Here is a 27,824-nt window from a genome sequence, read left to right as displayed (position 1 = left end):
TCGCCGCGGCGTGCATGGAGCTCGGCGTGTGTCGCTGAGGACGAAGATGGTGGCAGCAGCGCGTATGGCGCTGTCCATGGCCACATGTCGCCGGTGGAGAAGAAGCTCAGCGTGTGTCGCCGGAGCCGGAGACGATGGCGTGTGTCGCCGGAGAAGATAATGAAGCCGTCGGGTGCCTATAGAGGCGAATGCATGCTGCGTGGTGTGTTTGATCGTGTGAGAGGAAAACCGCTACGGGGGCTGAAAAACCAGCGACTGGGCTCGATGGATCGGTGGGTGTGGGTTGACTCGGGTATGGAATAGCCCTGCTCTATATATACACGTTTGCGCAAAACAAAGGTGAAGACGGCATACTAGCATTTTATGCTTGCTATGAATCTTAACGTAAAGACGTTAAGACGCTTTCTAAGGGTGTGGGTGTTTAATTTTTTTCTCTTCCATGTGATACCACTCTTGTTATGAGGGCGATCCCTGCTCTTATAGGGTGTGTTATCACGTTCCCGGTAAAACCATAACTGTTGTAGTCACATGTAAAAGGTCACGGATTTTTATGAAAAGAGTCTCATATAGATATATTTTGTAAAAAATTTAGAAAAGGCATCTTTTAGACACTCTGAGCCATTAAACTGTCTCATTGGAATTGCCCAAAAAATATCCTATTAAACATTTTATGGCAAAGATAAAAATAGCTCATGAAACATTTTTATGGCAAAGATAAAAATAAGTGTCGAGTACTGGAGAGTCCCTACTATGCTTCTGTAATGTGTCACATCACCAACACTCCCCAATGAACGTACACAGTTTTTAACTTGTGCACATATGAGTACTAACTGGTTTGCATTCTGCCATGTTTACCTTTTTGAACAAAACCTGAAGCATATGTGTCTTGACTCTTGACTGAGAATGATACCATCTTGCACTTTACTTCAATGCCCAAGAAATAGTGCAATTCTCCTAGATCTTTTAAGGCAAACTCTTTCATCAGATTATTCAGAAGACCGACCGTAGCTTCCTGAGTAGAGCTCGCCACTATGACGTTTCTGGCATCATAGTATCCATGCGTGCAGCAGACCTGATATTAAGGCACCGACCTAGCAAAGAAAGCATGATGCGTGGTCTCTCTCCTTTATAAAAGGACTGAACGGAGGCGCCACCTGACGAAGCAGTGTGCACTAGTGTTTAAAATAGCAGGCTAAGATATTTAGAGGTTGGTGTTTGTAGAGGCTAAAAAAAGACTATAGCGAGCTATATCTTAGCTAATTTATTTAGCGGTTCTGTAAATACCATGTGTTGAGAAATCGGCACCCTACCACCTTCACTTAGGCACTAATACGAGAGGCCAACTCTATATGGGAAATCAACTCACCATAACTTAGTACAACACAATACTCTTACACTCTTCATATTGCTACCCTATCATGATACTATTACACTACATGACAATCTTGTCATCTTCTACTTGAGACCTCTTATGCCATGGTATGGCAAGAGGGGGAGGGGAGCACCCCTATTTATAGGACTCGATGGCTCATATGGTTTTGCCATGTGTCCATCTTATTGTTGGTTAAAATAATTTAAATATGATCTACTTATAATAACAATTTGATTTGTTGAGCTTTAATAATATTATGTATATTATTATTATTATTTTATTATTATTTTGGTTTATTATTGCTAGCTTTAGCTTTTATTAATAATATGTTTGCGACTGATACATAGCTAAATGATATTTTATATTTAATTTTTTATAATGATATTGGTGGGTAATTTTTAATTAGGCACACGGGTATTTTAGACTATTTTTATTGTAATGGCAGCGGTGGATAATTTTTATTTTTTTATTTTCTCCGATTAACGTGTGAATTTCTAAGTCTTGAGAGGGAACGTGGAGGCTACATAGCTAAATGATATTTTATATTTAATTTTTTATAATAGTATTGGTGGGTAATTTTTAATTAGGCACACGAGTATTTTAGACTATTTTTATTGTAATAGCAGTGATGAGTAATTTTTATTTTTCTATTTTCTCCGATTAACGTGGGAATTTCTAGACCTTCAGAGCGAACGTGAAAGCTCCGTTTATTAACCAAATAATAAGATAACAGATGTCCACGCACAACACTTGCAGCAACAGCAGCAGCAATGTTTTGGTTAGCTGTTTCTTGATGTGTGCGCGACGCAGGTGGCACATCGAGACGCCGAGCATCATCAAGGGCTCCGTGCTCGTCATGTCCAAGACCGGCGTTGGGCTCGCCATGTTTAGCATGGGTAACGAGAACGAAGCAAATTAAAATCACTTGATAAAAAGGAATCTGCAGTCGTCTGACATGTATATGTACGCACTGGTGCGTGGCAGGGATGTTCATGGCGCTGCAGGAGAAGATCATCGCCTGCGGCGCGGGGCCGACCATTCTCAGCATGGCGCTGCGGTTCGTGGCCGGGCCGGCGGCCACAGCCGCCGGGGCCGTGGCTCTTGGGCTCCGCGGCGACGTCCTGTGCCTCGCAATCATACAGGCCGCGCTCCCCCAGTAGTTCGTCTTCGCCAAGGAGTACGGCCAGCACAGCGTAGGTGGTTTTTGCTCACTGCTCAGGTTATTTGCTTGAAGATGTCTCGGCTGTCCTCACGCCATTCTGACTGAAACTTTGCAGGGTTATCTTCGGGACGCTGGCGTCGTTGCCCGTGCTGATCGCGTACTACGTTGTTCTAGGTTTGGTCAGGACGCCTTAGCACAACCAACGGCCGTGAGCCCTTGCGCGCACTGACTTCGCGCTGCGCGTCCCTGGCTGCCGCCGCGCCCGCGCGCGAGCCAGGCTGCCGCACCATGGCCTCCAAACTTTTTGCTTTATTTTTGCTTTTGTTCGTGACCAAAGAAAAAATTTAAAATGCAATGCTATAATAATGGAACTCAACTAGTGTTTGGCCAAATTCCTGTTGGGCGTATTAGCTCAATGGCTGAAACGTGAAGTGATTCCCATTTCCCAAGTAACATCTTTGAAGAGACTCGACAAAGGGGGTTGGTAATATGATTGCTATTATTATCACCTTAGTGTTGTTGAATGATATATTGCATCTGAAACTTATTTGGTGCCTGTTGGAAAGATTCTGATAAAGGGAAATGCAGTGTAACATAGGCAATAACGAAAGCATGTTTCGTTTGTTAAGCTAGTTCAGCAGCTTATCATGTTATTTGAGCATGCTAATTAAGTATCATTCATATGTAATGAAACGTCAACATCAACATCGTGTTGATTAACGTATGTCCTCTAGCGAGAGGTGTCTGATCCTGCTGAAGTATGGATGTTGCTGGCTTTTTGATGTTGCACCTTTCTTGAAATGTGTGACAGGCTGCTGCAAGAAATGAAATAGGTAGCGCGGATGGGATCCCACATATACAAGGAGAAGGTTTTGGGCCAATTCCTTCAATGCCATTAAAATTTTAGCCAATTCCTTGATTGCCATTGACCCCACATGTCATAGATACAAAAAAAATTTCTTCAATGCCATTTAGTGGCATTCAAAAGATTGGCGAAAATTTCAATGGCATTCAAGGAATTAACTCGAAGGTTTTTCCCATTTTGGAGATCAGTGTTACGAACCCTGTGTCCTGTGAGGGTGTATCCAAGCTATGCAAGAAAAGAATATGCTAGGTCTGGGCTTCGTCTCGACCCGCTCCGTATCTCTCTGAGTACCCCGTTGGTCAGTGGATCTACTCCAACTCCAAGTCATAAGCTTGGTTCGGTGGGAGCCTGGGAGGAATCTCTGCACTTACAAACAATCATCAGCCCAAAAGGAGCTTCAGCACTGCTGCTATTGGTGCATCCAGGGCTCCAGGCTCTTGAGAGTACTAAAGCTTGCATGAGAGGAGGGCCCGAGTTTTGCTTCCTTGTGTTAGTTACAATAAAAGTGCTAAAGCTTTCTTCCGATCAGTTGTGATGTGACATGGCCAAACCCTGTGCTAATATGACCTCATGTGTTAACATAACCTTAGGTGTAACCATTGTGCGGGACCAGGACCCAGACAATGTAATAGAGTCTAAGGGTAATTAGCTTTTGTTCCATTGCAGATAATAGTTATTTTATTTTATTTTTGCGAAGATTGTAGACAATATTTATTTGTTTGTTGGTGAAGTCTAGTGGCAGGGCAAGTACAAGATCAATATCCCCAAAACAGGTTAACCAAGATGGCATTCTTTGACTGTTTTTGCAAGGATGTTAAGGTAGTGCACATTTGCTCCTAGAAATGCGAATCTTTTTTTTTGTGAAAATGTCCATACTGAATTTTCGGATTACCTTTGTTTGACATAAAATGGTACCATATAATCCTTTTTTGCAAGAAAGTGCCATATAATCCTAGATGTGTCATTTTTATATAGCAGTGTTATATTATACATCTAGTGCAATGAAGAAGATGACGCACAATGACTGCAGACATATGAAACTGATGATCTTGGACTCTTTGTCAATTACCTTCGAATGAGTAGTTATTGTTTATATTTTCAGTTGTATGTTGATCAAAAACATAAATTGAAAAAGACAATTTGTATGGCTTGTAACCTCACACAAACTTTTTTTAAGAGTGAAATGCACCCACGGTTTTCTTTAACTTGCCGTGGCGTATCATCTGGGTCTAGGAACTTGGAATCTTCATATAATGATTCATAACTTGTTAAATTGTGTCATTTAGATCCACTATAAATTTTCACTAGTCAATATGAGAAACTACCAAGGTAATTTGAGAACTTTTGACCAAAATAGCACATTCGATAAGTTATGGACTGATCTTACAGTTACAATTGCTTTTCCTCTAATCTCACCGGAAATAATTGTTTTAATGGTACATATCTAAAGTTTGGATCTTTTGATGGTATGAATCTAATTTTCCTTTATTCGAAACATAGATCAAGTTGAATGTGAAATTGATTTCATCCAAAAATGTCAAATCGAACTGAAACAAAATGAAATTGTTAGGGCAATACAGTAATTCCAGCAAAATACTTGGGAGTAGATCTCAACACGAGCTCGCAGACAGCAGAGCCTCGTCAGTTTGGATCCGCGCGCGGCCGCCGAGCACCCCCGTCGCCGCCACTGGTCGCCGGTGGCGATGGCCGCCGACGACGTGCGCGAGCTCCTCCTCTCCACCACCGCCGACGCCTCAGATCCCTCCACCCCGCTCTCCGCGCCCGACCTGCGCCTCCTTATCGACCGCCTCCGCCTCCGCTCCGACCGTCTGCACGCCTCCGCCCTCTCCTTCGCTGCCTCCCACCGCGAGGCCCTTGCCTCCTCGCTAGCCCGCGCGGCCTCCGCTGCTGACTCCTCCGCCTCCCTTGAGTCCTCCCTGGACTCCGCCCTCGCGCCGCTCGCCTCCTCGCCCGACCTCTCCGACCTCAGGGCACTCGCCGACCGCCTCCTTGCCGCGCGCCGCGAGCTCGCCGAGCGCCAGGAGCACCTTGCCGCGGCCTGCACAATTGCTTCGCTCGCCGCCCGCCTCCGAGAGGCCCGTGCGGCAGCGAATCCCCTTGACACTGCTGCTGCTGCCGCTGAGCTCAAGCCCCTACTGATTGATGCTGGGCGATCCGGATCCAGTGAAGACGGTCCTGTCGTGTTTGGGCTCCTCAGGAGCGACTGGGAGCAGCTTGTCGACGAGGTGAGGAGATTATGCTTTGGAGTGATTCAGCTTATGTTAGGTTTGCGTTTGTGCTAATTATTGTTTCCGAATTGTTATTATGGTGATGACGCAGCTGCAAGTGGGACTTGCGAAGAATGTGGAGGAGTGCATGGAGTTTGCACCTGAGGGAGGGAAAGTGGTGGTAAGGGCTACTCCAAAATGCTGTTCCAGTCGAAAGCAAAGTGTTCAGCTTTCTGTGGCGCTGCAGTCATTGGAGGTGAGATTTACTGAGAAAATTCAGTCGGTGCTTTTGCATTATGGTTTGAGAGCTCCAATCAATTTGGCCATAACCCTAAACTTGTAAACAATTAATGGAATTGGTAATGAAACTTAGATGGGAGCTTTGATGGACTCATGGACATCAAGCGGAGCTTAAATTTCACATTGGCTTAAGCTGCATCACTATAGAAATGATGAATACAATTTTTTTTTAAAGATAGCTATTGTCCAAGGATTATAGGCTGTTGTTTTGGAAATTTTGAACACTGTTCTAATCATTCGTCAGCTAAATTCATGATAGCTTTGGAAAAGAAAAACACATCTGCTGCTGTAGAAGCTCCACCAGCCCCTTGTGTTTATATGATAATCTTCTTTTGATATGTTGCAGACTAGATTGGAATTGAAGCTAAGGACCTCCGATCTACATTACTTGTTGTTTTAGCCTTGGTCACAAGAACTAAGGAGTTCAAAAAATATGACCACTGAAGTGTGCATTATTATGCCAGAAAGCACACACTCGCTCTCTCCATACTCGTTAATGATTTGAGGGGAATATTGGAAAAAAATAGGTCAAAGTTACCTTGAACTTGTAGAACAATTATTTTAGCGATAGTAAATGAGGCTAAAACAACAGTTATTGTGAATGGGAGGGAGTATGCGGTAGGATGTTTTGCACCCTGGGGCTATTCCCTGTGGAGAAGGCGGTGGTGTGGTTAGGACTGGGTAGACCTGTGTTGCTCAGAGCAAGAAGAAGGTTCTAATCCATGTTTGCCATGTATTGATAATTTCCTCTCCTGTAAACAGAAAGGAGTTTCCTGACAACAAACAGATAGCTGATAGAAGGATATATCTTAAAGGCAACTAAATCCTAATTTATATTTCCATAGCTGATAGAAGGATATATCTTAAAGGCAACTAAATCCTAATTTATATTTCCATATCTCTAATTTAGCTTACTTAGGGGATAAGACAACAGACACCATCCTTCTAGGCTTTGTCTGATGGGCAGGTACTGCCATGGGTACCTATCATAGTGTTGAGTCCACATTATACGGTAACATTGAGCTTCTCCAAATGTATCACTTTGTCATTTCTTTGTTATGCAGATCATTGACGCCCTAGACTATGGAATGGCAAAGATTGCGGACTCGATGACGAAACATATTCTGGTCCCAGCAATCAGTAACATACACGTTGCTGTTTCTGTAGAAGTGCTTCAAGAAAGTGGCCCAGAACACTCTGTATCAGTCTTGAGCATAGTACCTTCAGAGGAGCTAAAAGTAAGCCTTTCATATTGGTTCCTGATTAATAAAGAACAATGTTTGTAGATTCAAGTGCTATCTTGACTTAGTTCATTGTCAGCTGTGTGCTTTTGTCATAGTTTTTCAAGACATTAGTATATACTCCCTTTGTTTTTAAATATATGACGCTTAGGACAAGCTAATTTTGTTTAAAAATGAACTAATTAGCTTGTCCTAAACTTTATATATTTAAAATTGGAGGGAGTATCTGCTGAATGTGTATCTTCATTTTAAGGAAAAAACTCAAGTAAAACTATTTTGATTTTAGCAATATTGGAGAGAATTAGATATTTGTACCTCTCGAACCACAAACCACAATTAGTCTGCTGACTATGTAAACTTATTTCTTGTTTGCTTTATGTAACTGGCTATTATTGTTGAAGGACAACAAAGATGGTTCGAGTCTATACTCAAGAATAATTGATGTCATCAAGTTTGCATGCAAGTTCATTTGCATGGAAAATAGCAAGTGGGTTCAGTCTTTTGCAAAGTTAACTTGGACAAGAATTTCTGACATGGTTATCACACACTTTCTCTCCAAGGTATGGTTCTTGCTGATTTCCTTTGCTTCTCATTAGCAGCCTTTTTAGCAGCGTGCTTGGATCTTATCAACTACAGTATTGTCATTGTGAATTTTGATTAGCTTCGCTTTCTACAACATCTACTTCTAGCTTCTGCTAGAACGTATGTTTTTTTTTTCAGCAAGTATAATTTCTTTGTTTAGTGCTGATTGAACTGAATATCTTTCTTTTGCTGTGTATAAACCAAATCTTTATTTGGTTCAGTTACAATGAATTGATTTGCAGCCATCATCCTGTGTGTATCGTTCAATATAGCTCTAGAGAACTAAGTTATGTTATGTTAGCCCTCTAATTTGCTCATTATAGTATTGTACTTTCCACCAATTGAACACTTGACTGAGTCCTATAGTAGGAAGAATCATTTTTGTTAGGAAAAAGAATAGAGTGACCTAAACTAAAAGTTACTATCGTTACAAACTACAATCAACTGTTTGGATTTTATGAGCTTCCCATTCAGTTCTGTTGTTCGTAGACATTTGCTTGGTAATCCAGTAATTGCTATCCCAGAGAGAGGGAGAGGGAGAGGTACACTATATAGTGAGCTTATTTTTGTTGAATATATTCTCATTAATTGCATATTGTTCGGTTCAGAAACTGTATATAGAATAAGTAGAACATATGTTATCCCACTAATTTGCTCATTGTATTATCACTTACCAACAATGGAATTTTTTGACTCAAATATATCTTTGTAGTTCCATAATGGGAAGAATCAAAATTGTTGGAAAGGAACAGAGTGATCTGAGCTAACTTACTAACTATCCTTATTGACTACAAGAAGCTTAGGGTAGTTGCTCTTTCAGATTGTTTTGCACTGATCCTTCACTTATGTGTTTTTAGGCTGTACCAAATGAGGCATCCAAGCTAATTGAGTTCCAAGATGTTGTGCGGAGTACAGCTGAATTTGAGAAAAAACTTAGGAGCATGATGTTTCTTTTGCCTGATAGAAAGGATGGCAAGTTGACCCAATTTGTTGATGATGTTGAAGTTCATTTTGCTGTACGGAAGAGAAGTGAGATCTTGGTGAAAGCAAGGAACATTCTTGTACAATATGATTATGATAACCCTCTGGTGAGTTGCTTTGGTTAACCCAAGGGTTTCCATCGGCAAGACAGTGAGCAGGATAATGTGGCCATTTTTGTATACGCGCTAAAGAGGCTTATTATTGCAGGAATCTGGTGATCAAGGTGATTCTGTTGTTGATCTACTTTTTCTGCCGGAGAAGTGTTTTACATCTAAATCAGTACTTCTATTAATGAAATTGGTTCATGGAGCCCTCAAGGTATGCCTACCGACACATTCTTTATTTTTTGTTGTTTTGTTCTATACATGTATCATCACCGGCCAGAATAACTACTGCTCTGTTCGTTGTGGCATGTATTCTTATCATTAGTTGCATGTATCAGCCAATGCGTATTGCGTTCACCATTCCATGCAAATTCACTCTTACAGCTTTCAGTGTTCATGAGATGTAAGTTCTTATTGGATGAGATTTGATGTACACCAATATTTCTTGTTGAATAACCAGAGCAGGATGCATCGATGTCATCCGCAAGAGTTGCTAAGGAATTTTGCTTTGCTGCTAGGGATGTCTTACTCCTGTATAAGGCTATTGTGCCAGTTCAGGTTCGTGCATGTACAAACTTTGAATGATAGTTTTAGTCTTCCACATTATGCCTACCTAAAGCAGATTATAGAATATTCTAGTTTCAGTTCTATTTTTCAGGCACTATTATTATTTCATAGTAATTGACCTTTGTCAATTAATTTTTCTTTCCTGAAGCTAGAGAAGCATCTTGATAGCATAAGCCAAGTGGCTGCTATTGTTCACAATGACTTCTACCATTTATCCCAAGAAATTCTTGGCCTTGCATTTCAGGTGTGCATATCCAACCTTGCTGTGTGTTGTTATGCTTCATCTTGGGATGTGGTTGATTTATGTAAATGTGTGTCTTTTAAGAATTCTTGCTAAAAAAATGCAGATCTGTAACGAATTATGTGTTCTATATCTCTCATGTATAAAGCCCTGTTCCGCTAGGCGCTCGCCTAGGCGCGATTCCACGCGATTAATCGCGAGGCGAGGCCCGTCGCCTGGCCTAGGGGGGTAGGCGGACCCCTAGGCGGGCGCAGCTCGGCGGCGGCGGCGGCGGCGGCGGCGGGGCTGGAGAAGCGTCCGGCGGAGGTCGCCGGTGGGGGAGGAGCTGCGGGTGGCGGCGGGCGCTCGCACGGGCTTTTTCCGGCGGCGGCGGGCACAGGCGCGGGCAGCGGCGGGCGCGGGCGTATGCTGGCGGCGGCGAGCGCGTGCGGGAGAGGGAGAGATACGAGAGAAGCAAAAAGGATGCGGGAGAAGGTCTGAGGGAGAGTTGGGCCTTCAAATGGGCCTTTTTTCCTTTTTCTCCCTTTTCATGACCACTCATATCTTTTTTTTCTTTTCTTTTAAGTATTTATACATGTATTATTCATCGCCTAGAAAAACGCCTAGTAGCGCCTAGGCGCGATTACTCCCGACTAGGCGCTAGGCTGAGGGTCAGCGCCTAGAATCCGACTAGCGCCTAGCGGAACAGGGGTATAAAGTTGTGCTGTACTGTTATCCTATACTCTCTTGTTATTGAATCAGTATTCTTTTTGGGTTTGGTACTAGAGATAGCCTTAGGATTGTACTGGGTGACACTTAGCCATGCATCACCTATGGCCTCAAGCCCTCAGTAGTCAACATCACTACAACAACTCCATTTGCTACATCTCTGGCACTCTGCCATCCCTTGTTCCCACTACCGCCTCCCTTCCTGTGATACCACCTCCCTTCGTGCAATCAGCGTGAAGGGAACCTCTCTGGTGCCATGTTGCCCAGGCTCCTCATGTACTGCCTCCAGCACCAACCATCATTCTGGTGCTCTTGCAGGCAGCGGAGCCCTTGCCACCACCCACCGCTTGTCAGGGGACTTGTGGAACCCAAGACAAGCTTAATCCATCCAAGTTGCCGCTGTTTGTTGTGTCCACTAACACTGGCTATGGGTGATACGACAACATTTTGGGGTGTCGTAAGATAGAGTGTTTACTTTTTCCAAAAAACTAGTATACACATGGAAAACCAAAGATCCATGTATTTAAATCCTGGATTGATCTTCTTGTTTAATTCACGCAAAATAAAAAAGAACCAGCCTCATGCTGCTATAAATCTATTTTTCCTCTTTGGGCAACCAAATTGAATAGTACTTCTTAAGAGACATTTTTCGTTAGACATATTGTGTTTACAAAAGGAAATGCATTCTCCTAACCTTTCTGGATGCTTTTGTCCAGTACCGTGCAGATTTTCCTATTGATCTACAGAAACAGGTTGTGTTTGTTGATTTAGCGCCAATCTTCTCCCAGATGGCAGATGTTGTATTGAGAAGACAAATACAACTTGCTATTGATACCATAAGCGAGGTCATCAGATCTTTCTAAATATTTTCCACACATAATTACTTCTAAATTTGAACTCTTATTTAAACTTTCTAGTTCGTTGCATTGCTTTTCAGGCTATAGATGGTGCTGATGGTTTTCAGAACACACACCAACCTCAGCATTATGAGTCAGCAAAATTTAGTATTGAGCAGGTTTGTTCAATTGTTAAAGAATATGAGCTGTTTGAACCCTAAGAAATGGGTGGGGACAAGATTTTCATACATATTTGCTTTTTTGCTTGTTCATCGAGCCTGTAGCCCCAATTGAATATCACTTACACAATGGAGAAACAAAACAACCATGGTTTCAAAGTCCAAATTCACGTTTTCAGCAAGGAAAGTAACAAATTTTTTATTATAATTGTGAAATTGGAAAATCAATCGCTAATCAAAATGAGTGGTGTGTTTCTTTTGCTTCTTTTACTTGAATTTGGAACTACTATAAATATCATATTGTGAAGCTTGGAAAAGCTTTTGGTCTTTTTGCTATCTTTTTTTACCAGAATTCATGCTAGCCATTCAAAGAACATTTTTTACTTGAATCTTTCCTGGACCTCCAGTGAAATTAAAATTGTCTTGTTCATGCTGTGCCAAATCCTAAGCAGCAATCAATTTCAGTTATCGAAAGTTTGTCTCATTTATCCATCTAACTGGGCATTGGGATTATTAATTCAACATCATTGTTTCACTCTAATGATCTGTGGGTTCAATTCAGGCAGTGTTCATTTTGGAAAAGATACGCATCATGTGGGAATCAATACTGCCAAAATCAGCTTACAGGAAAAGTATGTGTCATGTCCTTGGCTCTGTCTTCTCCAGAATTACAAGAGATATCCTTCTGATAGATGACATGGCAGCAGAAGAGACATTGCAGGTGATACATGTTATGCCATAATGGTTTAGGTGATCAAATCTTGATCTTCACTAATATATTGTATGCTTACAGCTGCAAGGCCTTATACATTTGGCTCTCGAAAATCTCTCTTCGCTATTTCTTTCTCTTGTTGATAACGATGATGGCAGCACAAAATTCTTAGACCATGACACTTGGATTCAATTGGATGGAACTGTCCCATCTTTGAAAAAGTTTCGTAAGCTAGCAGGTACATTTTGTTGGTTCTAATTATGGATTCTTTTTAAATCTTTGACTGAGCTACATATTTTTATTTTTTATCCACTGAAATAACACTGAAAATAATTGTGTTGTTCAGAGTTGCTTGATATGTCATTGAAGTCCATCACAGCTGCTTGGGAAAGTGGAGACCTGGTTAGCTGTGGTTTCACATCATCTGAGGTGAGCAAACCCAGTCCCTCTCTGTTCTTTTTAAGTTCACATAGGGTTTGCTATACAGTGTCAGAGGCTTAGCACTTTCTTTTTGGGCATTGTCTTATCTCATAGGCCCTTAGATTATCCATAGCTATAGTCTACGTGGTCTGTCTTTTGGCAGGATTTATGCCCTCATGCAGTCCTGTGTATCTCAATCTGTGATTTGGAAAGTACAGTATCATGTGTCCCTAATTCAAACTGCTGCACGACAACTTTCTGAACCTGTACATGTTGACCAAGTATCCTAAAATTCCAAGCCTCTTTTCTGATTTCAACCCATCTGTTTGTTAATCGTGTGCAGGTGCAAAATTTCATCAAAGCAATATTCGCTGACTCGCCTCTTAGGAAGGAATGCCTTGGATGGATCATTAGGACACCATCTTAGAAATACCACTTTTATGTTTACGCACTAACTATTATTTTTCCTCTTTTTTCCCCCTTGTACACCATATACAGTAGCTACTGTCAATTGGTATGTGAGTTCAATTTGCACTGAAGGAGACTTTGTCATCCCCGATGACCCAGTTCAATCCTCACCCGACTGCATGGACTGACCAGATAAGCAAATGTGCATGTTGTTTCTGACCTGATCAAAATTTGAATTCACACCATTACATGTATATTTTAGGAAACATTTGCAGCCGTGCTGAGGGGCCTGGAAGCAAATTTAGGCGGTCCTTGCCAAGAATTTGATTAGCTGCTACACCCTCTCGCGGCCCTGCGCAGCTGCGCTGTTTCTTGCTGGGTGTGCCTGCTGGATCGGGTTAAATGCGGATAATTGATAAAACTCATTTCACAAACTCCGAGCAAAATCGCAAAGACGAATCTAATAAATTTAATTATGGAATGATTAGATAATGTCTCGCTACAGTAAATATATCTAATGATGGATTAATTAAGCTTAATAAAATTCATCTTGCAAATTAGTTTTATAATTAATTTATATTTAATATTCTTAATTAATGTTGTAAACATTGTTAAAACTTTTTGTCCAAAACTTTTTGGGAACTAAATGCGTCCTTCTGTCTTTAGTTGTCGGAGTATGCTACTCGGCGGCAGTGCGGTCGCCCGTCTGCTCCGAGTAGCGATGTGGCCGTCGCCCGTCGGCCACTCGGCGGCAGTGCGGCAGGAACAGGCCGCGCGCGTCCGACTGTCCGAGGCACTAGGTAGCCTAGGACCCTAGGTGACGTGATGGCGTGAGGTGTCGGCTTCGGCTAGCGGTGGGAATGGAAACCGCAACGAGATGGGTGGTCGAAAAAGTTGTTTGGACTAGCCGACTTCGGGTGGGTTTAGATCCTGTAAAATTTTAGGCGAAATTCACTGAAGCAGTTTCCAACCGAAGATTAGAAGGACTAAATATAATTTAATTATAAAACTAATTACACGGATGCACGGTAAATCGCGAGACGAATCTATTAAGTCTAATTAATCTATCATTAGAGCTTGTTTACTGTAGCACGACATTGTCTAATCATGATCAAATTAGGTTTAAAAGATTCGTCTCACAATTACACCTAGGGGTTATGGAATGTGTTTTGTCAGTTATCCCCATTTAATACTCCTAATTAGTGATCAAACATTCAAAGTTGCTGTAGTGCTGTAAAATTTTAGGTATCTAAAACACACCCTTCACCTCGCCTCTCGTGCGAAGTACTATGGTAGGTCGCCCTCGTCCGTGGGCACAGCTAGGGGTGGAGCCAGAAATTTATTTTTTTTATTATTAGAGAAGGCCAACTATATTAATTTATATAAAAATTTAATTAAATTTCAAATTTATAATACAAAATTGGGAACATAGCGGCCAACCCCTGCCCGCGCCCACCTAGCTACGCCCCTGGGCACAGCCACCCAAGGGCCAAGACGCCCTGCCCGCGACCGCGAAGTTCCCGCCCCCATCCGGCCATCCCCGCGCGCACTCCCGGCCCAGCCGTTGACTCCCGAGGGCGCGGAGACACGTGACGTGCTGCGTAGTGGTTTGCCCGCGCGATTCCCCGGCCGACGGCGCGCGGCGGGTGCTTCTCTTCTGCTGCAGGCCCTCTCCTTCCTCACTCCCTCGCCGGGCCGGCCGGGAGCTCTCGAAATGCACATTGTTTTGGCTCTTTGATACGTCAAATGATTCCATCCGGGTGTAGGATGACTAGAGTCGTTGACACTAAATCATGGTGGGTATACGCATCTGCAAAGATAGAGCTTACGTTACAGATATATGCTTACATCGAGTGTGTTGGCAAACGAGCGGAAAGATGCAAAAAAACGAGAAACAAAAAAGCTCAACTCCCCAAAGAGACGTCAAGAGTTAACACTACTGTAGCTATGCGTCCATGGAGCCATAGTTGCCGCGCGCCGTTGTATCCCCCCTCCTCCCCTGTTTTTTTTTAAGACAAAAATCTCTCGAAGACTTGCTTGTGAGAGCCAAATATTGTCGGCAAGGCAAGCGCACAAAGTCGCCCTACAGTGTGTTCACTATCTTGAGATCGAACTACACTTCACCGTAAGCAAATTGTCGAATCATGTGATTGTTTAATCTCAGCGTCTTCATATCAACGCGCAGACTTCTTTGTTATCCAACAGCAAAAAAAAAAAGGAGAAAATCATGCCCGGCCACAGCCGTTATTTTGGCTCTGTTTAGTTCCCCCAACTTCTTCTAAAATTTTCAAAATTTCCATCACATCGAATCATTAAATGTACCAAAAGATGTATGCATAGAGTATAAAATGTAGGTAAACAAAATAACTAATTTCATAGTTTAGATGTATATTTCGAGACGAATCTTTTGAGTTTAGTTATCCTATGATAGAATAATATTTACCACAAATAAACGAAAAATGTTAATTTTGTAGGATTTCCCACGATCTAAACACAGCCTTTTATCAGGACAGCGCGAATCACAGCCGTGACTGCAGCCCGTGTCAGATGCCCGGCCTCGCCACGCCGGGATGCCCGCCGGCCAGTCCGCCACCAGCCAACCGAACCCAAAGCCAAAGGCCAAAGCCACCGCGCTGGTACAAGAGCCGGAGGCCGCGGTCCCCATCTTTACTCGCGCCGAGCCGGCACCACCGCGCGCGGAGCGTGCTTGCCTCGCCCTGTCCCCATCCCACGTTCCCTGTCGGTGGCGCCTCGCTTGCTTCTTCTACCCTCCCCATCCCCCTCCACTCCACTCCACTCCTCCCCCCTGTTTCCGGCAGCCTTGGCGGCTCGGCTCCGCAGGCTCGGACGCAATGGCGGTCGACCCGCGGCAGGTGGTGGCCGGGTTCCTCACACTCTCCATGTTCGTCATGCTCGGCAACATGATCAAGCACGACCACTTCTCCTCCCCCGGCACCGAGGTCTGCTACTCTGCTCTCCCTCCAAGGATCTCCCCCGTCCCTCTCTCGGTTCCCTCTCCTGGGGTCCGTCCGGTGGTAGCTTTGCTGCTTCTTGATTTGGTCGTGCGTGGCAGGCTCGCTGCGACTGTGAATCAGTCGCTTGCCGTTTCTTCTACTAATCTGTGTTGCCTGTGTGTGGAGGGGCCATGAATGGGGGCGATGCGATTGGTTCCCTTGCTGGCCTGTGTAGAGTGCGGAGCGTGATTAGGATCTCCACTTCCGTTTGGTTCTTGCCAAATCTCAAGTGATTTGGGGGATGCAATGCTGAAGGGGATCTTGCACTGCTCAGTGACCTTGACTTCCGGGGCTTAGCTAGGGTTTATCTTATTCAATTCCACTCCACTAGCACGTTGCCTAGAGGCTATTAGGTGCATAGTCAAAGGAATCAGAAGCTCGGTATCTGTAAACAATACATTATTGTGAGCTTCCTCAGAAAAAAAAAAGCATGATGATGGGCCGCATCCTTGACCGGAAACACCAATTGGGAGGTCATAAAGCAAAAAGGGGGGAATCACTATTCTTAAGTCTCTTTACGAGCAATCTCTATCTTACATCACATTTTAAAATTTAAGAAAGTTCCATCACACATTCACACTATCCATCAAGGAAAAGCAAAGAGGTGTCCTCTGTCCTGAACTAACCGGCTGCATCTAGTTTTCCAAACCGCTGAATTATTTGTCTCACAAAGGGATCTCATATAATTATCTGATAGATCAGGGTTATTGGAAGGAATTTTTTTATCAATTGAAGTTTGTAACCGGAATCCATGTTTGCGAACAGCTGGGCTTGGGGGCAACAGGTGCAGAGTTTAACACGATGAAGCTTGATGATAATGCTGAATTGAACAATATCAATACGTCTGGGGTAGAGAGCCTAATAGACACTAACGAGGAGGTTAAACCTTGCTGGACCAAACCAAGTCCAAGTAAGTAATTCTGCATTCTTAAATTTCATAAGTTCTTCAGATCTGAATCTTTCCCATCAAAATGTGAGTACTGATACTAATACAATTTCTGCAGAAACTCAACCGTCTAATGGTTTTGTGACATTCTCCTTGACTATGGGACCAGAATATCACATCTCACAGGTGAGCCTTCAACTCTTAACTTGTTGGCATGATTAGTCATATAAGCAAAACAAGCCATGTGTCTGAATATTCTGTTTGGCCGAATTCTTTGAATGCATGCCATTTCCCAATTTTCACTTGCAGATCACAGATGCTGTGGTTGTTGCAAGGTATCTAGGTGCGACACTTGTACTTCCAGATATCAGAGGAAATGAATTAGGAAATAAGCGGTATGTTTCTTTGATAAGATGGGAATTTTCCATTTCCTTAAGATAAATACTATGCAGATATATAAATGATGCAAATTTGTATGCATGTAGATATACTGATATAGACATATAGTATGAGCCTTTAACCTCCAGGAATTCACAATTGTTTTCATAAATGTGACAATTTTGTCCATCTCAACTAATGGCATAAGTTTTTTGAACAGAAAATTCCAAGACATGTACAATGTGGATAAATTCATGAGGAGCCTAGATGGTGTTGTCGAAGTAATAGAGGAACTACCTGATGAAGTGAGTGCTAAGAAGCCAGCAGTTATTAGAGTACCAAACCGGGTGACTGAAAGCTTTATCACAGACACTATCCAGCCCATTTTCCAAACAAACAATTACTTAAGACTCGCGATCATTTTCTCTTCAGTGAGTTTAAGACCAAGAGAGACTAATAACAAGGACTTGGATGCGACTGCTTGCCTCGCAATGTTCAGTGGCCTCGAACTGAAGCATGAATATTCTGAAGTGGCCAGGAAAATGTCAGATAAGCTTAAAGAAATAAGCAAGAAATCAGATGGGAAGGTCTTGGCAATTGATTTGCGGTCTGACTTGCTAGAAAAGAAGGGTTGCAAAACAACCAGAGGCGCTAGAAGAAAGGGCTGCTATAATGCAGATGAGGTTCTGGGTTTCCTGAGGAATGTTGGCTTCTCTGCTAATACAACCATCTACTTGACAGAGACGCGGTGGCACGAAGGCCTGAATGACCTGAAGGAAGAATTTCCAAACACTTATACCAAGGCAAGGAACTTACTGCACATCCGATCAATGTCAAATATGTTATGTTTTATCCCAAGCATTTCTTCCTAATCCTAAATGTTAAACAGTAAACATAATCTCTTGTTTCCTTGGGGTAATGCATTAAACTGACATAAAAGGTAGTCTCATGATGCATAAGCAACCAAACATAGACCCAATTGCATCACTTTTCGTGTTGGACTAGATGCGCACAACCATGTTTTGCCGGTTAACTGAATGCCGCTTTTTTTTGGCCATTCCACAGGATGACATAATACCAGCTAAGAACAAAGGTGAATTCCTGAAAGCCAGCAACTCCGACCTAGCAAGGGCTTTGGACCTCGAGATCTGCTCGCAGAGCGACGTGTTCATCCCAGCTATCGCCGGTCTGTTCTATGGCCATGTGACCGGTAAGAGGATCGCGTCGGGCCATACCCAAATCCTCGTGCCCTCTCAGTCCAGCGCCTTGACTCAGGCCTCAGACTTCATCTCCACCTACATCTCCAACAAGAATCACCTTGCCTACAAATGCTACTGCTAGCAATAGCATGGCATTTTCTACTATCATTAATAAGATCCGCTGACGTGAGCCGCGGGGCAGTGCTCTGGGTGCGTATACAACGTGTTGTACACTAGTTGAAGTTTTGTTATGAGTATTAATTAGCATATGTTGTATGTTGGTTACCTTGCTTAAACATTGAAATTTGGCGCTACAGCGAGGAGCAAACAATTGCAAGTATGGTGTAAAATGAACATGAGGTTAGGCATGTCAAAAGGGTGAGGGGTCATGTGCCCAGTAGCGCCCATCACCTTCTGTCAGCTCACCTGTTGCTGTAGAAATTGCTCTGAAGATGTCCATGGAAATTGCTCGAAGGAGTGCTCATCGCCTTCTGTCAGGTCACCAGTAGCAAGATTTGCGCAGAAATTGTGCACGAATGGCCTTGAACTTCAGCTGATCGTGGCGGCAGGTCGATGCCGCGACGGGCGACGCCTCCACGCCGACGGCTGGTGTCGGCGGGTCCGGGGGCGTTGTTGCATTGTCAAATTGGGCCCTGGGAGAAACGCCGCGGTGAGCCCGCTTGCTCCGAGTAGGGAGATGGTCAAATGGACCGTGTCACATGGGCTGCACGGGCCTTTTTTCATTTTTATATTTAAAAAAACAAAATTTCAAAAATATATGTCGAATAGGGAAATTTTCAAAAATGGGTGCCTGTCGCCCCCCAATGGGCGACAGAGTGCCTGTCGCCCATCCAGTGGGCGATAGGACCTAAATGTAAAAAAAAATTACATTTAGGTCCCGGCGCCGAGGGCGCATTAAACAGTGAACTTGTAAAATCGATATAAAATCATAATAAAATCGGAAAAATACAAACTCAACTGTTATGGATTCTATGAAATAATATCTATAACTTTTGTTACATAACGTTTTTCATTTGATCAATGTATCTAAATCAAGAAAAATAGTTCTTGTACCTAGAAAAATCTGAAATAATTCATTTGGTCTAGTTGTGCTTATCTAAAATTTACTAAACTTTTTTTATAGCTCTTAGGAAATAAAATAATGGTACTGTAAAAGTTATGGCTTCTAATACTCAGTATATCAGTATGGATAAATAACCCATTTAAACTAGACATATTGCAAGATCTAATTTAAAAACTTATTCTAGAAATGTTTTCTGGGCCTACCAATTTTGTACAAGCCTATGCTCAACATATGCAAAACTCTGGCCAAAGATGACATGCATCCAATGGATGGATGTTGAGATTTAAATAAAAGCGCATTAAACTGGTATTTAAAATAGATCAAGGTACATTGATCAAATGAACAACTTTATGTAACAAAAGTTGTAGATCTTGTTTCATAGAATTCAGAACAGTTGAGTTTGTATTTTTTTATTTTTCTACGATTTTATATCGATTTTGCAAGTTCACTATTTAATGCGCCCTAGGCACCAGGATCTAAATGTAATTTTTTTTACATTTAGGTCCTGTCGCCCACTGGATGGGCAACAGGCACCCTGTCGCCCATTAGGGGGCGACATGCACCCACTTTTGAAAATTTCTCTGTTCGGCATATATTTTTGAAATTTTGTTCTTTTTAAATATAAAAATAAAAAAAGCACGGCTGCACGGAAGATGGCAATTAAAACACGACATGAACGTGATCCGAGACGGTGGTCTTATGTAACATCAGAATTCAAATTTGTTTGAAATTAAAAAATAGATTTATTCAAATAATGTTTTTTTAAAATTACACAGTACAACGAAGACGTCCACAATATGAACGCACACTCATCCTATGAACACACGTACACAAACTCTACCCTATGAGCACCTCCGAATGACTGAGCATATTTGTGCTTGAAAAAAATAAAATAACAAAACTTTCTTTCTCTCTTAGCTCTGGGCCGGCCCACCTCCTTTTCTTTTCCCCCTCTTCCTTCAGCGTTTTTTTATTTTTATATTTTTCAAAATCATTTTTTACATAAAATATATTTTCGGTTTCATAATTTACAGATTTATACCCCTACTGCCCGGCTGCGGGGCGGCCGGCCCCCTGCCGCCCTCCTGCCGGGCGGTAGGGACCTTAATGTAAATAAAATTTATTTTTAATCGTATTTTGGCCTCTGGGGTACCTGCCGCCCGGCAGCTTTTGGCCTCTGGGGGAGGCTGCCGCCCGGCAGCCGGGCGGCAGGTACCCGCCGCCTGGTGGCGGGGCGGTAGGCCTACACGCCGCCCGGCAGGGGGGCGGCAGGCCCCTCCCGTAGGTTAAACCTTGACCGTCAGTGCGGCATTAGATGTGGTTTTAAATATTTTGGATAGAAATAAAAACCTATAGTAAAGTAGATGAATATGAAAAGTATAACTTAGCAATTCATACACATACGCAACTGAGAACGAAATAGGTGAAGCTAGATGTTTCTGTATTTTTGTTATGGACATGTCGTCATGTTATACTTATTTCGTTCTCATGTATCACCTATTTCGTTCTCAGTTGCGTATGTGTATGAATTGCTAAATTATACTTTTCATATTCATCTACTTTACTAACGGTTTTTATTTCTATCCAAAATATTTAAAACCACATCTAATGCCGCACTGCCGCACTGACGGTCAAGGTTTAACCTGCGGGAGGGGCTTGCCGCCCTCCTGCTGGTAGGCGGGTAGGCCTACCGCCCCGCCACTGGGCGGCGGGTACCTGCCGCTCGGCTGCCGGGCGGCAGCCTCCCCCAGGGGCCAAAATGAGATTAAAAATAAATTTTATTTACATTAAAGTCCCTACCGCCCGGCAGGAGGGCGGCAGGGGGCCGGCCGCCCCGCAACCGGGCTGTAAGGGTATAAATCTGTAAAATTATGAAACCGAAAATATATTTCTGTAAAAAATGATTTTGAAAAATATATAAAAAAAACGCCTTCCTCCCTTGCCTAGCCCAAACTCCCTGCTTGGCCCAACCCCTCTCTCTACCGCTGACAGGCGGGCCCCACCTGTTAGGGTCGTCCCCTACCTCCGCCCGCTTCCTCTCCCCACGGCAGGGCATGTTGCCGGTCTCTCTCTCTCGTCCGCACACCTCCCTTCTCCTCCACTTCGGCGCATCTTTAATGCGCGGTGAAGTGCCGCCATCACCCCCCCCCCCGCGCGCCTTCTCTCCCTCGTTTTGTAACCGCCGCCGCCATTACTTTCTTCATGGCCGGCCGCCATCCAAGCGTCACGCCCCTCTCCCTTCCCTTGCCGGGGTTCAGCTCCCAAAGGGCCCGCCAGGCCCACCCGCTCTCCCCTTTCCCGCTTTCCCTTACTTTCTCTGGAGGACAATCTTTCTCCCAGTCAGAATTATCTGGATTACATCTACAAGCTTACCCATCTGTTGTGTCTGCCTGAAATGGTTTGTGTCACTCTCCTCCCTACACAAAGTACTACTTTTGCAGCATGACATGTAAATAAAAGGTGTGGTCTTTCCTTAGATCCCTGAGAATTGTCAAATTGAATTTGTGATATTAAGGACTGAACACCCTTTTTATCTGGACTCAGTAAGGGAAAGTATAGTTTCCCATTGTTAATCTTTTGCCTTCTTCATATGTTAGTGCATGTTCTTACAGTAAAAAGATAAGGAATTTTCAAAAAAATATACAAAAAAATGTTTCTATTAACTAATTTTATTTTGGTTACCCTGGAGCATAGTCACAAAGTTCCTGGGTCGACCGGGTCGAGGAACGGGGTCGATGGTCGAGGGTCGTCATTTTATAAAATTGTGGTACGAAGGGGGTATACATCTATGGAACGATAAATTATTATGTGGAACGCGACCCTAATTCATCGGGGTCGATATCTTTGGGTCGATAAAGACAAAAACTATATGTGCTACTAATGAAGAAATTAATCTGCACAAGCATATAAGAAACATATAAAAGAGTACATTTAGACCGTGCTACACGTACTCAGCTCATTGTCTAACAAAAACCACACCAATCCACTGTCCTTAACCTCCTTATCCCAATTAAATCTGATAGCAATGGGGCTGCGACCCCTTTCAAACCGGGACACGATCCAACCTTGAATGGGACACTGACCCTCTTCGACCCCGACCCTCGAATCGGAACGACGTTCCCGGGTCGAGGGACGAGGCATCGACCCCGAATCCTGTGACTATGCCCTGGAGATTGTCACTAATTCATATTTACTTTGATTGGAGGAAACAAAACGATGTATAGAAAGTTTTTCAGCACTACTTGCTTGCATAGCAATGCTAAATAACACTTCTAATTTTTGTTCCTTGCTATTTTGCAGAAGATCTTCTTGGATACAATTAGACTGCTTGCAGAAAAAATAAATAATCTACTTGAAGAGCCTATAATTATATTAAGAATGGTAAATTTATCCAGTCTGCAGTTTTAATGCTGGCTGCTCAGGAGCAGATCCGTGGAGGCTGTTCCTCTGAGATGAATGGCAGCAGTAAGATGGATGGGTTTGACGTTATCTACAAGCGTATACTGAGGCTTTCCCTTGCATTAAGATGGGAGAAAGGCTCAAATGGAATGGCACAAAAGCTTCTGGAGGAAAGGACACTTATTGATTGTGCAGGGATGCTTGTTGATGTAATTTCCTATGCTGGTGAACCTCTTTCTGCATACATTCAGGCACATTCGGAGGTAGGCAATTTTTTAAAAATTTCAGCTGCAGCGCCTCAGATCCTTGTTTCTTAGTATTTTAATTTATTTTTCTGAAGTTACCTCTGTTGTTTAGATTCTTTAGAAATACATGACCTAATCTTAGTAGCATAAGAATGTTGATAATGCTCATGTCGACTGAAAAGAATAATATATGTTATATTTGACATACTTGTAATAAGAGTTCGTATCTTTGAACGAATCTATACATAAATGAACTTTGAAAACCTAAGACTTTTGCAAAATCACTGGTTGGTTTGCAACCTGTAGTCTGGTTGCATGGAATTTACATAGCCGGCATAACTTTGTTGTATTTTGTTCAGTTACAACTTCACCTTAAAAATATCTAAAGATTATACTTCCCCAAAGTGTTGTGGCTTCTCTTTAAAGCTTAGAGGGGTTGCGTTGAGAAGCCGGAGGCCTTCTCATTTAGTGCTTGGACCATGGGCTTAGCCCATAGCTGGAGCTGTCATGTACTCATCCTTAAGATAGAATAAATCATACTCTTGTCTGGTCGACTTGAGATAGGATTGCATTAGTTATGAGATACTGTCTAATACAGGCTATTCCATCCCTACAATCTTCCTAACTAGCTTCTCAGAGAAGAAAGATTGTGAAAGGAAGGAACTCAACCTTAACTGATGTGTTTTAATACCTGAATTCCATAGTTGGTATCAAGTAATAATAAGGTTGTAACATATTTATACTAATCATATATATGCAGTACTTCTGTCATGAGGCTTTCTTTGGTATAATTTGGAGTATGGAAGTGTTATATTTGTTGAACTTGTGCCGATTTCGTTTATCCTCTTGCTGCAATGTTTCGATAGGTGTCTTGCTTAAACCAATAACTTTACTGCAAATATACATAAACTAAGCCTGTTTTTTGCATAATTTGGAGAACTACACTTCCGAGCTCAAAATTGTAACTAAACTAACTAATTCTTTTCCGAACCCTTATTGTGCTCATATTACCACAAAGATGCGCATTTTAGCAGCTGATGACAATTGTGACCACATGTCATACATATATGGCCCTGTTGACCTTTGAATGGTTGACATGTAGGCCTAATATTGCAGCTCATGCCAAAAAAGGTCTAGTTTTCTGATAACATGTGCAAAGAATGCATAGTTTGTGAAATGTCATTTTCAAGAAGTTTAGTTTCTGATAATTTTGAGCAAGTGTAGCTCACTGAACATTCTTTAGTTTCTGATAATTTTGAGCAAGTGTAGCTTAGCTCACTGAACATTCTTTAGTTTCTGATAATTTGAGCAAGTGTAGCTCACTGAACATTTTTTCTTGATGTTTTATGTTTGTGCACCCATAATTGGGGAAAAACATGACATATGCCTCCACTAAAGTTATGTCTCTTGCTACCTCATTGAATCAGTCTGTCTCAAGTCTCAACCACCCACAGTAAACAACGGGCAAAGAGACCGAGTAAATTGTCACTAGCACTAAATAAGGTAGTGATAATTTGAGAAGAAGTAGCTATTTCTCTTCTTGAAATCTTGTGTCAGATAAAAAGATCACTTTTCATCTATAAAATTAATAGAATCAGAGGGAGTGTCTGTTAAAACCGTCTCTGTTTTTAGTGAACATGAACTAGAGATAGCAAACCTTTACAATTTCTATTGTAAGTCATAACTTACCCTCATATACAAGTAACTATTAGTAAAACTTTTAAACATCTTGTAACTGCTATATAATTATGGAAGAAAGAACAAATATATATTTTTCAGTTTGTATCAAATGCTATATGTAAGGCAGCTAATGATTTTGTATTAATCTCATTACTAAATTGTTACACATTCAAGTTGTGGTTATGCATACACAGAACATTCTATGTGGGGGTACAGATAGTGCTGACCTTGTTTGTTTACAATTGAGTATAGATTTATAAAGAGCTTCTGTAACTATGCTAGATGGTCACTGTTGGTGCCAAGTTTCATATTATATAATTTCTAAATTTAACATATTTTCTAAAATTTCTGTCCCAAAATTTGTTCTTGTTAATATGTGTATTGTTTAGTTTATAGAACAAGTAGTAAATTGAATGTGATTGTATGTATGTTTTTTGTCGCACTGTTCTATTGCCTTCGAACTCATATTGCAAACAATTCTTGCCATCATCTCTCTGCTCCCATTTGCTATATGATTATTGTATATATAATAGGTTTGTGGTGTATGGCCTTTTCTGTTTGTACCTTATACAACAGTTTGTATGTCATGCAGGTGCCCCACGTGGAGGTCTTGGAACATGTTTCATCTATCCTCAAAGAGTATGGGTTTTGCCCTACTGAAGGAATCATGGACACTATAAACCTGTACCACTCTTTGTATTGCTTAACACAATAATTGTATATGCAAATACATGTTTTTTTTACTATTTTATTTTGTCTTCCACTTTTTCTTGAAGCCGGCCTTATGACTACAAAATGACAGACATCAAAGTTTTTTTAAGTGCAACTATGCACTTGGCTGATGGGGTAAAGACTGCCTCCACAGTATTGTCTAAGAAGAGCTCAACTGGAGCCCGCCTGAGAAAGGTCAGAAAAGCTGCCCACCCCCACCCCCATACATTGGGATGCCTTAACCTGTGCTTTGAGCACTAACACATTTTGTTATTTTTAACTACTTAGTGTTGTTGAATGGTTTGTTACATCTACAAGTGTAATATAATGTTTAGAGGCAATAACAGAAGCATGCTTCACTTTTTATTTTGTGCTATGCCTTGTACTGGTTCAACAGCTTATCATGTTATTTGAGCATGCTACATAAGTATCATTCATATCTAATGAAACATCAATACCATGTATTGATTAACATACAACATTTAAAGCGAGAGGTGTCGGATCATGCTGGAGTATGGATGTTTCTGGATTTTTGATGTTTTACTACATTGAAATATGTAGGTTGCAAGAAAGGAAGAAGATAGAGGATGGGATCCCACATATACAAGGAGGAGTTTTTTCCCATATTGGAGATCAATGTTACGAACCCGGTGTCTTGTGAAGGTGTATCCAGTCTATGCAAGAGCAGATGCTAGGTCTGGGCGTCATCTTGAACGGATCAGTGTCTCTCAAAGTAGCCCAATAATCAATGGAGCTACTCCAAACCATAAGCTTGGTTTGGTGGGAAGAACCTCAACACTTCCAAGCAATCTTCATGCCAAAAGGAGCTTTAGCATTGCAGCTATTGGTGCATTCAGGCTCTTGAAACTGCTAAAGTATGCATGAGTAGAAAGGTACGCCACTAGTTTTGTTTCCCTGCCCCAAGTTTACTGAACATGACCACATTGAACTTGCTTGATAGGGTTTGGTATTATTTTACTTTGCCTTATTTTCCTCTGTTTAGGTTTGTATGACAAATGACCACTTGGAACTTGATTGATAGGAATTGTGGTGCAGCTTACACATTGATGTAATTGCGTAGATAAAGAGTACATGACGCCAAAATGTTTTTGTTTGAGCAGGTGCCTGGTGGATGTTACTCCGTGCATGTTTCTCCAAGATTGGGCTGGTTGCTCATTGTGTTGCGTTTGTTGGTGGATGTTCCTGATTAGATGACATCGATGTATCGCTATGGTCGCATGTGTTAATGATTGTCTAATACTTGAACCTTGGGTGTAACAAAGCTGATAACAAATGTGTGGGGCCTGGACCCGGACAATCCATGTGACATTTTGTTTCCGACTAGACAAATGTTTTTCCAGCTCAGTTTGGCATTGGCGTAGGCACATTTGACATGTCATGTTAAATGCATGTTCTTTTAATCTCGCTCTCAGACCTTTGACGTGCTCCGTTGGAATCTTCAATGTCTCGTGCGGATTTTGCACGTTTCCTCATGCAGTTTGAAAAGTACCGAAACAAATAAACCCCAGGTGCGCCATGTGACCCCCTGTGATTAGTACGGTGGTTTCAATTGGTGATGGTAAATTAGCAAGCAGGTTTTCGCATTGCAGCTGAATTAATGGGCGTGCACCCAATGTGTACAAACTACTCCCTCCGTATCAAAATTCCAACTTAGAGTCAAATTATTTTTATGTTTGACCAAAATTTTAGAAAAGATTGTAAAGATTTATAGCATTGGATAGATATACTTAAAAGTATATTTTATGAGAATCTGATGATATTTATTTGATGTCATAAATGTTAGTATACTCATAAATATAGTCAAATTTGAAAAAATTTGACTCAAGAAAGTTAGAATGACTTACAACTTAGAATGGATGGAGAAGCTTGCTCAAAAATTATCTTGAGCAAGATTTTAGAATTGACTTACAATTTAGAATGACTAGCAGGTCAAAACTGGATGGACGAATGTAAGTCAATTATTCAAGTCCGTGGACCTCCTACACGCCAAGACATTTTTCGCTAATATCTTGTACATAGCAAGATTTTGACCGCATACACAAACTGATGCCAACATGCAGCATTCTTGAGTGCCTGGAACATTTGTGAAGAAAGAAGCACACGTTTGAACGAGGCAACACTGAGCTTCCTTTGTCAATTTATGTTTTATGTAATACAGTAGAACCAATGTAGCCTTAGGAATCAGAAGAGTTTAGCATCCACGGGTTCAAACTGTTACATTCTTATTCAGGACTCTGCCCTATTGTCATTACTTGACAACAACAAAATTATGTCCTGGTTCACGGTTTCGTTCCGGAGCCA

The 27,824-nt window shown here is 42.0% G+C and overlaps 2 protein-coding genes and 2 pseudogenes across 3 annotated transcripts; all 4 read left to right on the top strand.

Moving 5' to 3' along the window:
* Positions 1-134: 134 nt before the first annotated feature.
* On the top strand, positions 135-2,728 carry LOC120662743 (annotated as a pseudogene).
* A 2,289-nt stretch (positions 2,729-5,017) lies between these two features.
* On the top strand, positions 5,018-13,064 carry LOC120661136 (centromere/kinetochore protein zw10 homolog). Of its 2 annotated transcripts, none has more exons than XR_005669809.1 (14): positions 5,018-5,645; positions 5,740-5,883; positions 6,992-7,165; positions 7,570-7,728; positions 8,608-8,838; positions 8,939-9,049; positions 9,301-9,393; positions 9,551-9,646; positions 11,068-11,196; positions 11,289-11,366; positions 11,933-12,087; positions 12,160-12,316; positions 12,425-12,507; positions 12,842-13,055. XR_005669809.1 is itself a non-coding variant. In XM_039939857.1 (14 exons), exons 1-14 carry the CDS (start codon positions 5,103-5,105, stop codon positions 12,923-12,925), a joined length of 2,241 nt encoding a protein of 746 aa, XP_039795791.1. In that variant the 5' UTR covers positions 5,029-5,102; the 3' UTR covers positions 12,926-13,064. The 2 variants fall into 2 exon arrangements, 1 of the variants encoding a protein (XP_039795791.1); XM_039939857.1 differs by having other exon boundaries at positions 5,029-5,645; positions 11,929-12,087; positions 12,842-13,064.
* A 2,520-nt stretch (positions 13,065-15,584) lies between these two features.
* Positions 15,585-18,803, top strand: LOC120661135 (protein MANNAN SYNTHESIS-RELATED 1-like). The gene is made up of 6 exons (XM_039939855.1): positions 15,585-15,866; positions 16,686-16,830; positions 16,925-16,992; positions 17,116-17,201; positions 17,405-17,987; positions 18,250-18,803. The coding sequence occupies exons 1-6, from the start codon at positions 15,759-15,761 to the stop codon at positions 18,523-18,525; spliced, it is 1,266 nt and encodes a 421-aa protein (XP_039795789.1). The 5' UTR covers positions 15,585-15,758; the 3' UTR covers positions 18,526-18,803.
* Positions 18,804-21,646: 2,843 nt separating this feature from the next.
* LOC120662742 lies at positions 21,647-26,887 on the top strand (annotated as a pseudogene).
* The last annotated feature ends 937 nt before the right edge of the window (positions 26,888-27,824 follow it).

The sequence above is a fragment of the Panicum virgatum genome, chromosome 2N (assembly GCF_016808335.1).
Source record: "Panicum virgatum strain AP13 chromosome 2N, P.virgatum_v5, whole genome shotgun sequence".
NCBI classification, from domain to species: domain Eukaryota; kingdom Viridiplantae; phylum Streptophyta; class Magnoliopsida; order Poales; family Poaceae; genus Panicum; species Panicum virgatum.
The sequence above is the reverse complement of the archived record's forward strand: the minus strand, read 5'-3'. Positions and strand labels throughout refer to the sequence as shown.

Excerpts from the sequence above, each read along its gene's own strand:
- LOC120661136 (XM_039939857.1), top strand. The coding sequence starts at position 5,103 with ATGGCCGCCGACGACGTGCGCGAGCTCCTCCTCTCCACCACCGCCGAC. Across the intron at positions 7,166-7,569 it reads TACCTTCAGAGGAGCTAAAA|GACAACAAAGATGGTTCGAG; the intron begins GTAAGCCTTTCA and ends TTATTGTTGAAG. Across the intron at positions 8,839-8,938 it reads ATGATTATGATAACCCTCTG|GAATCTGGTGATCAAGGTGA; the intron begins GTGAGTTGCTTT and ends TTATTATTGCAG.
- LOC120661135 (XM_039939855.1), top strand. The coding sequence starts at position 15,759 with ATGGCGGTCGACCCGCGGCAGGTGGTGGCCGGGTTCCTCACACTCTCC. Across the intron at positions 16,993-17,115 it reads CAGAATATCACATCTCACAG|ATCACAGATGCTGTGGTTGT; the intron begins GTGAGCCTTCAA and ends TTTCACTTGCAG. Across the intron at positions 17,202-17,404 it reads AATGAATTAGGAAATAAGCG|AAAATTCCAAGACATGTACA; the intron begins GTATGTTTCTTT and ends TTTTTTGAACAG.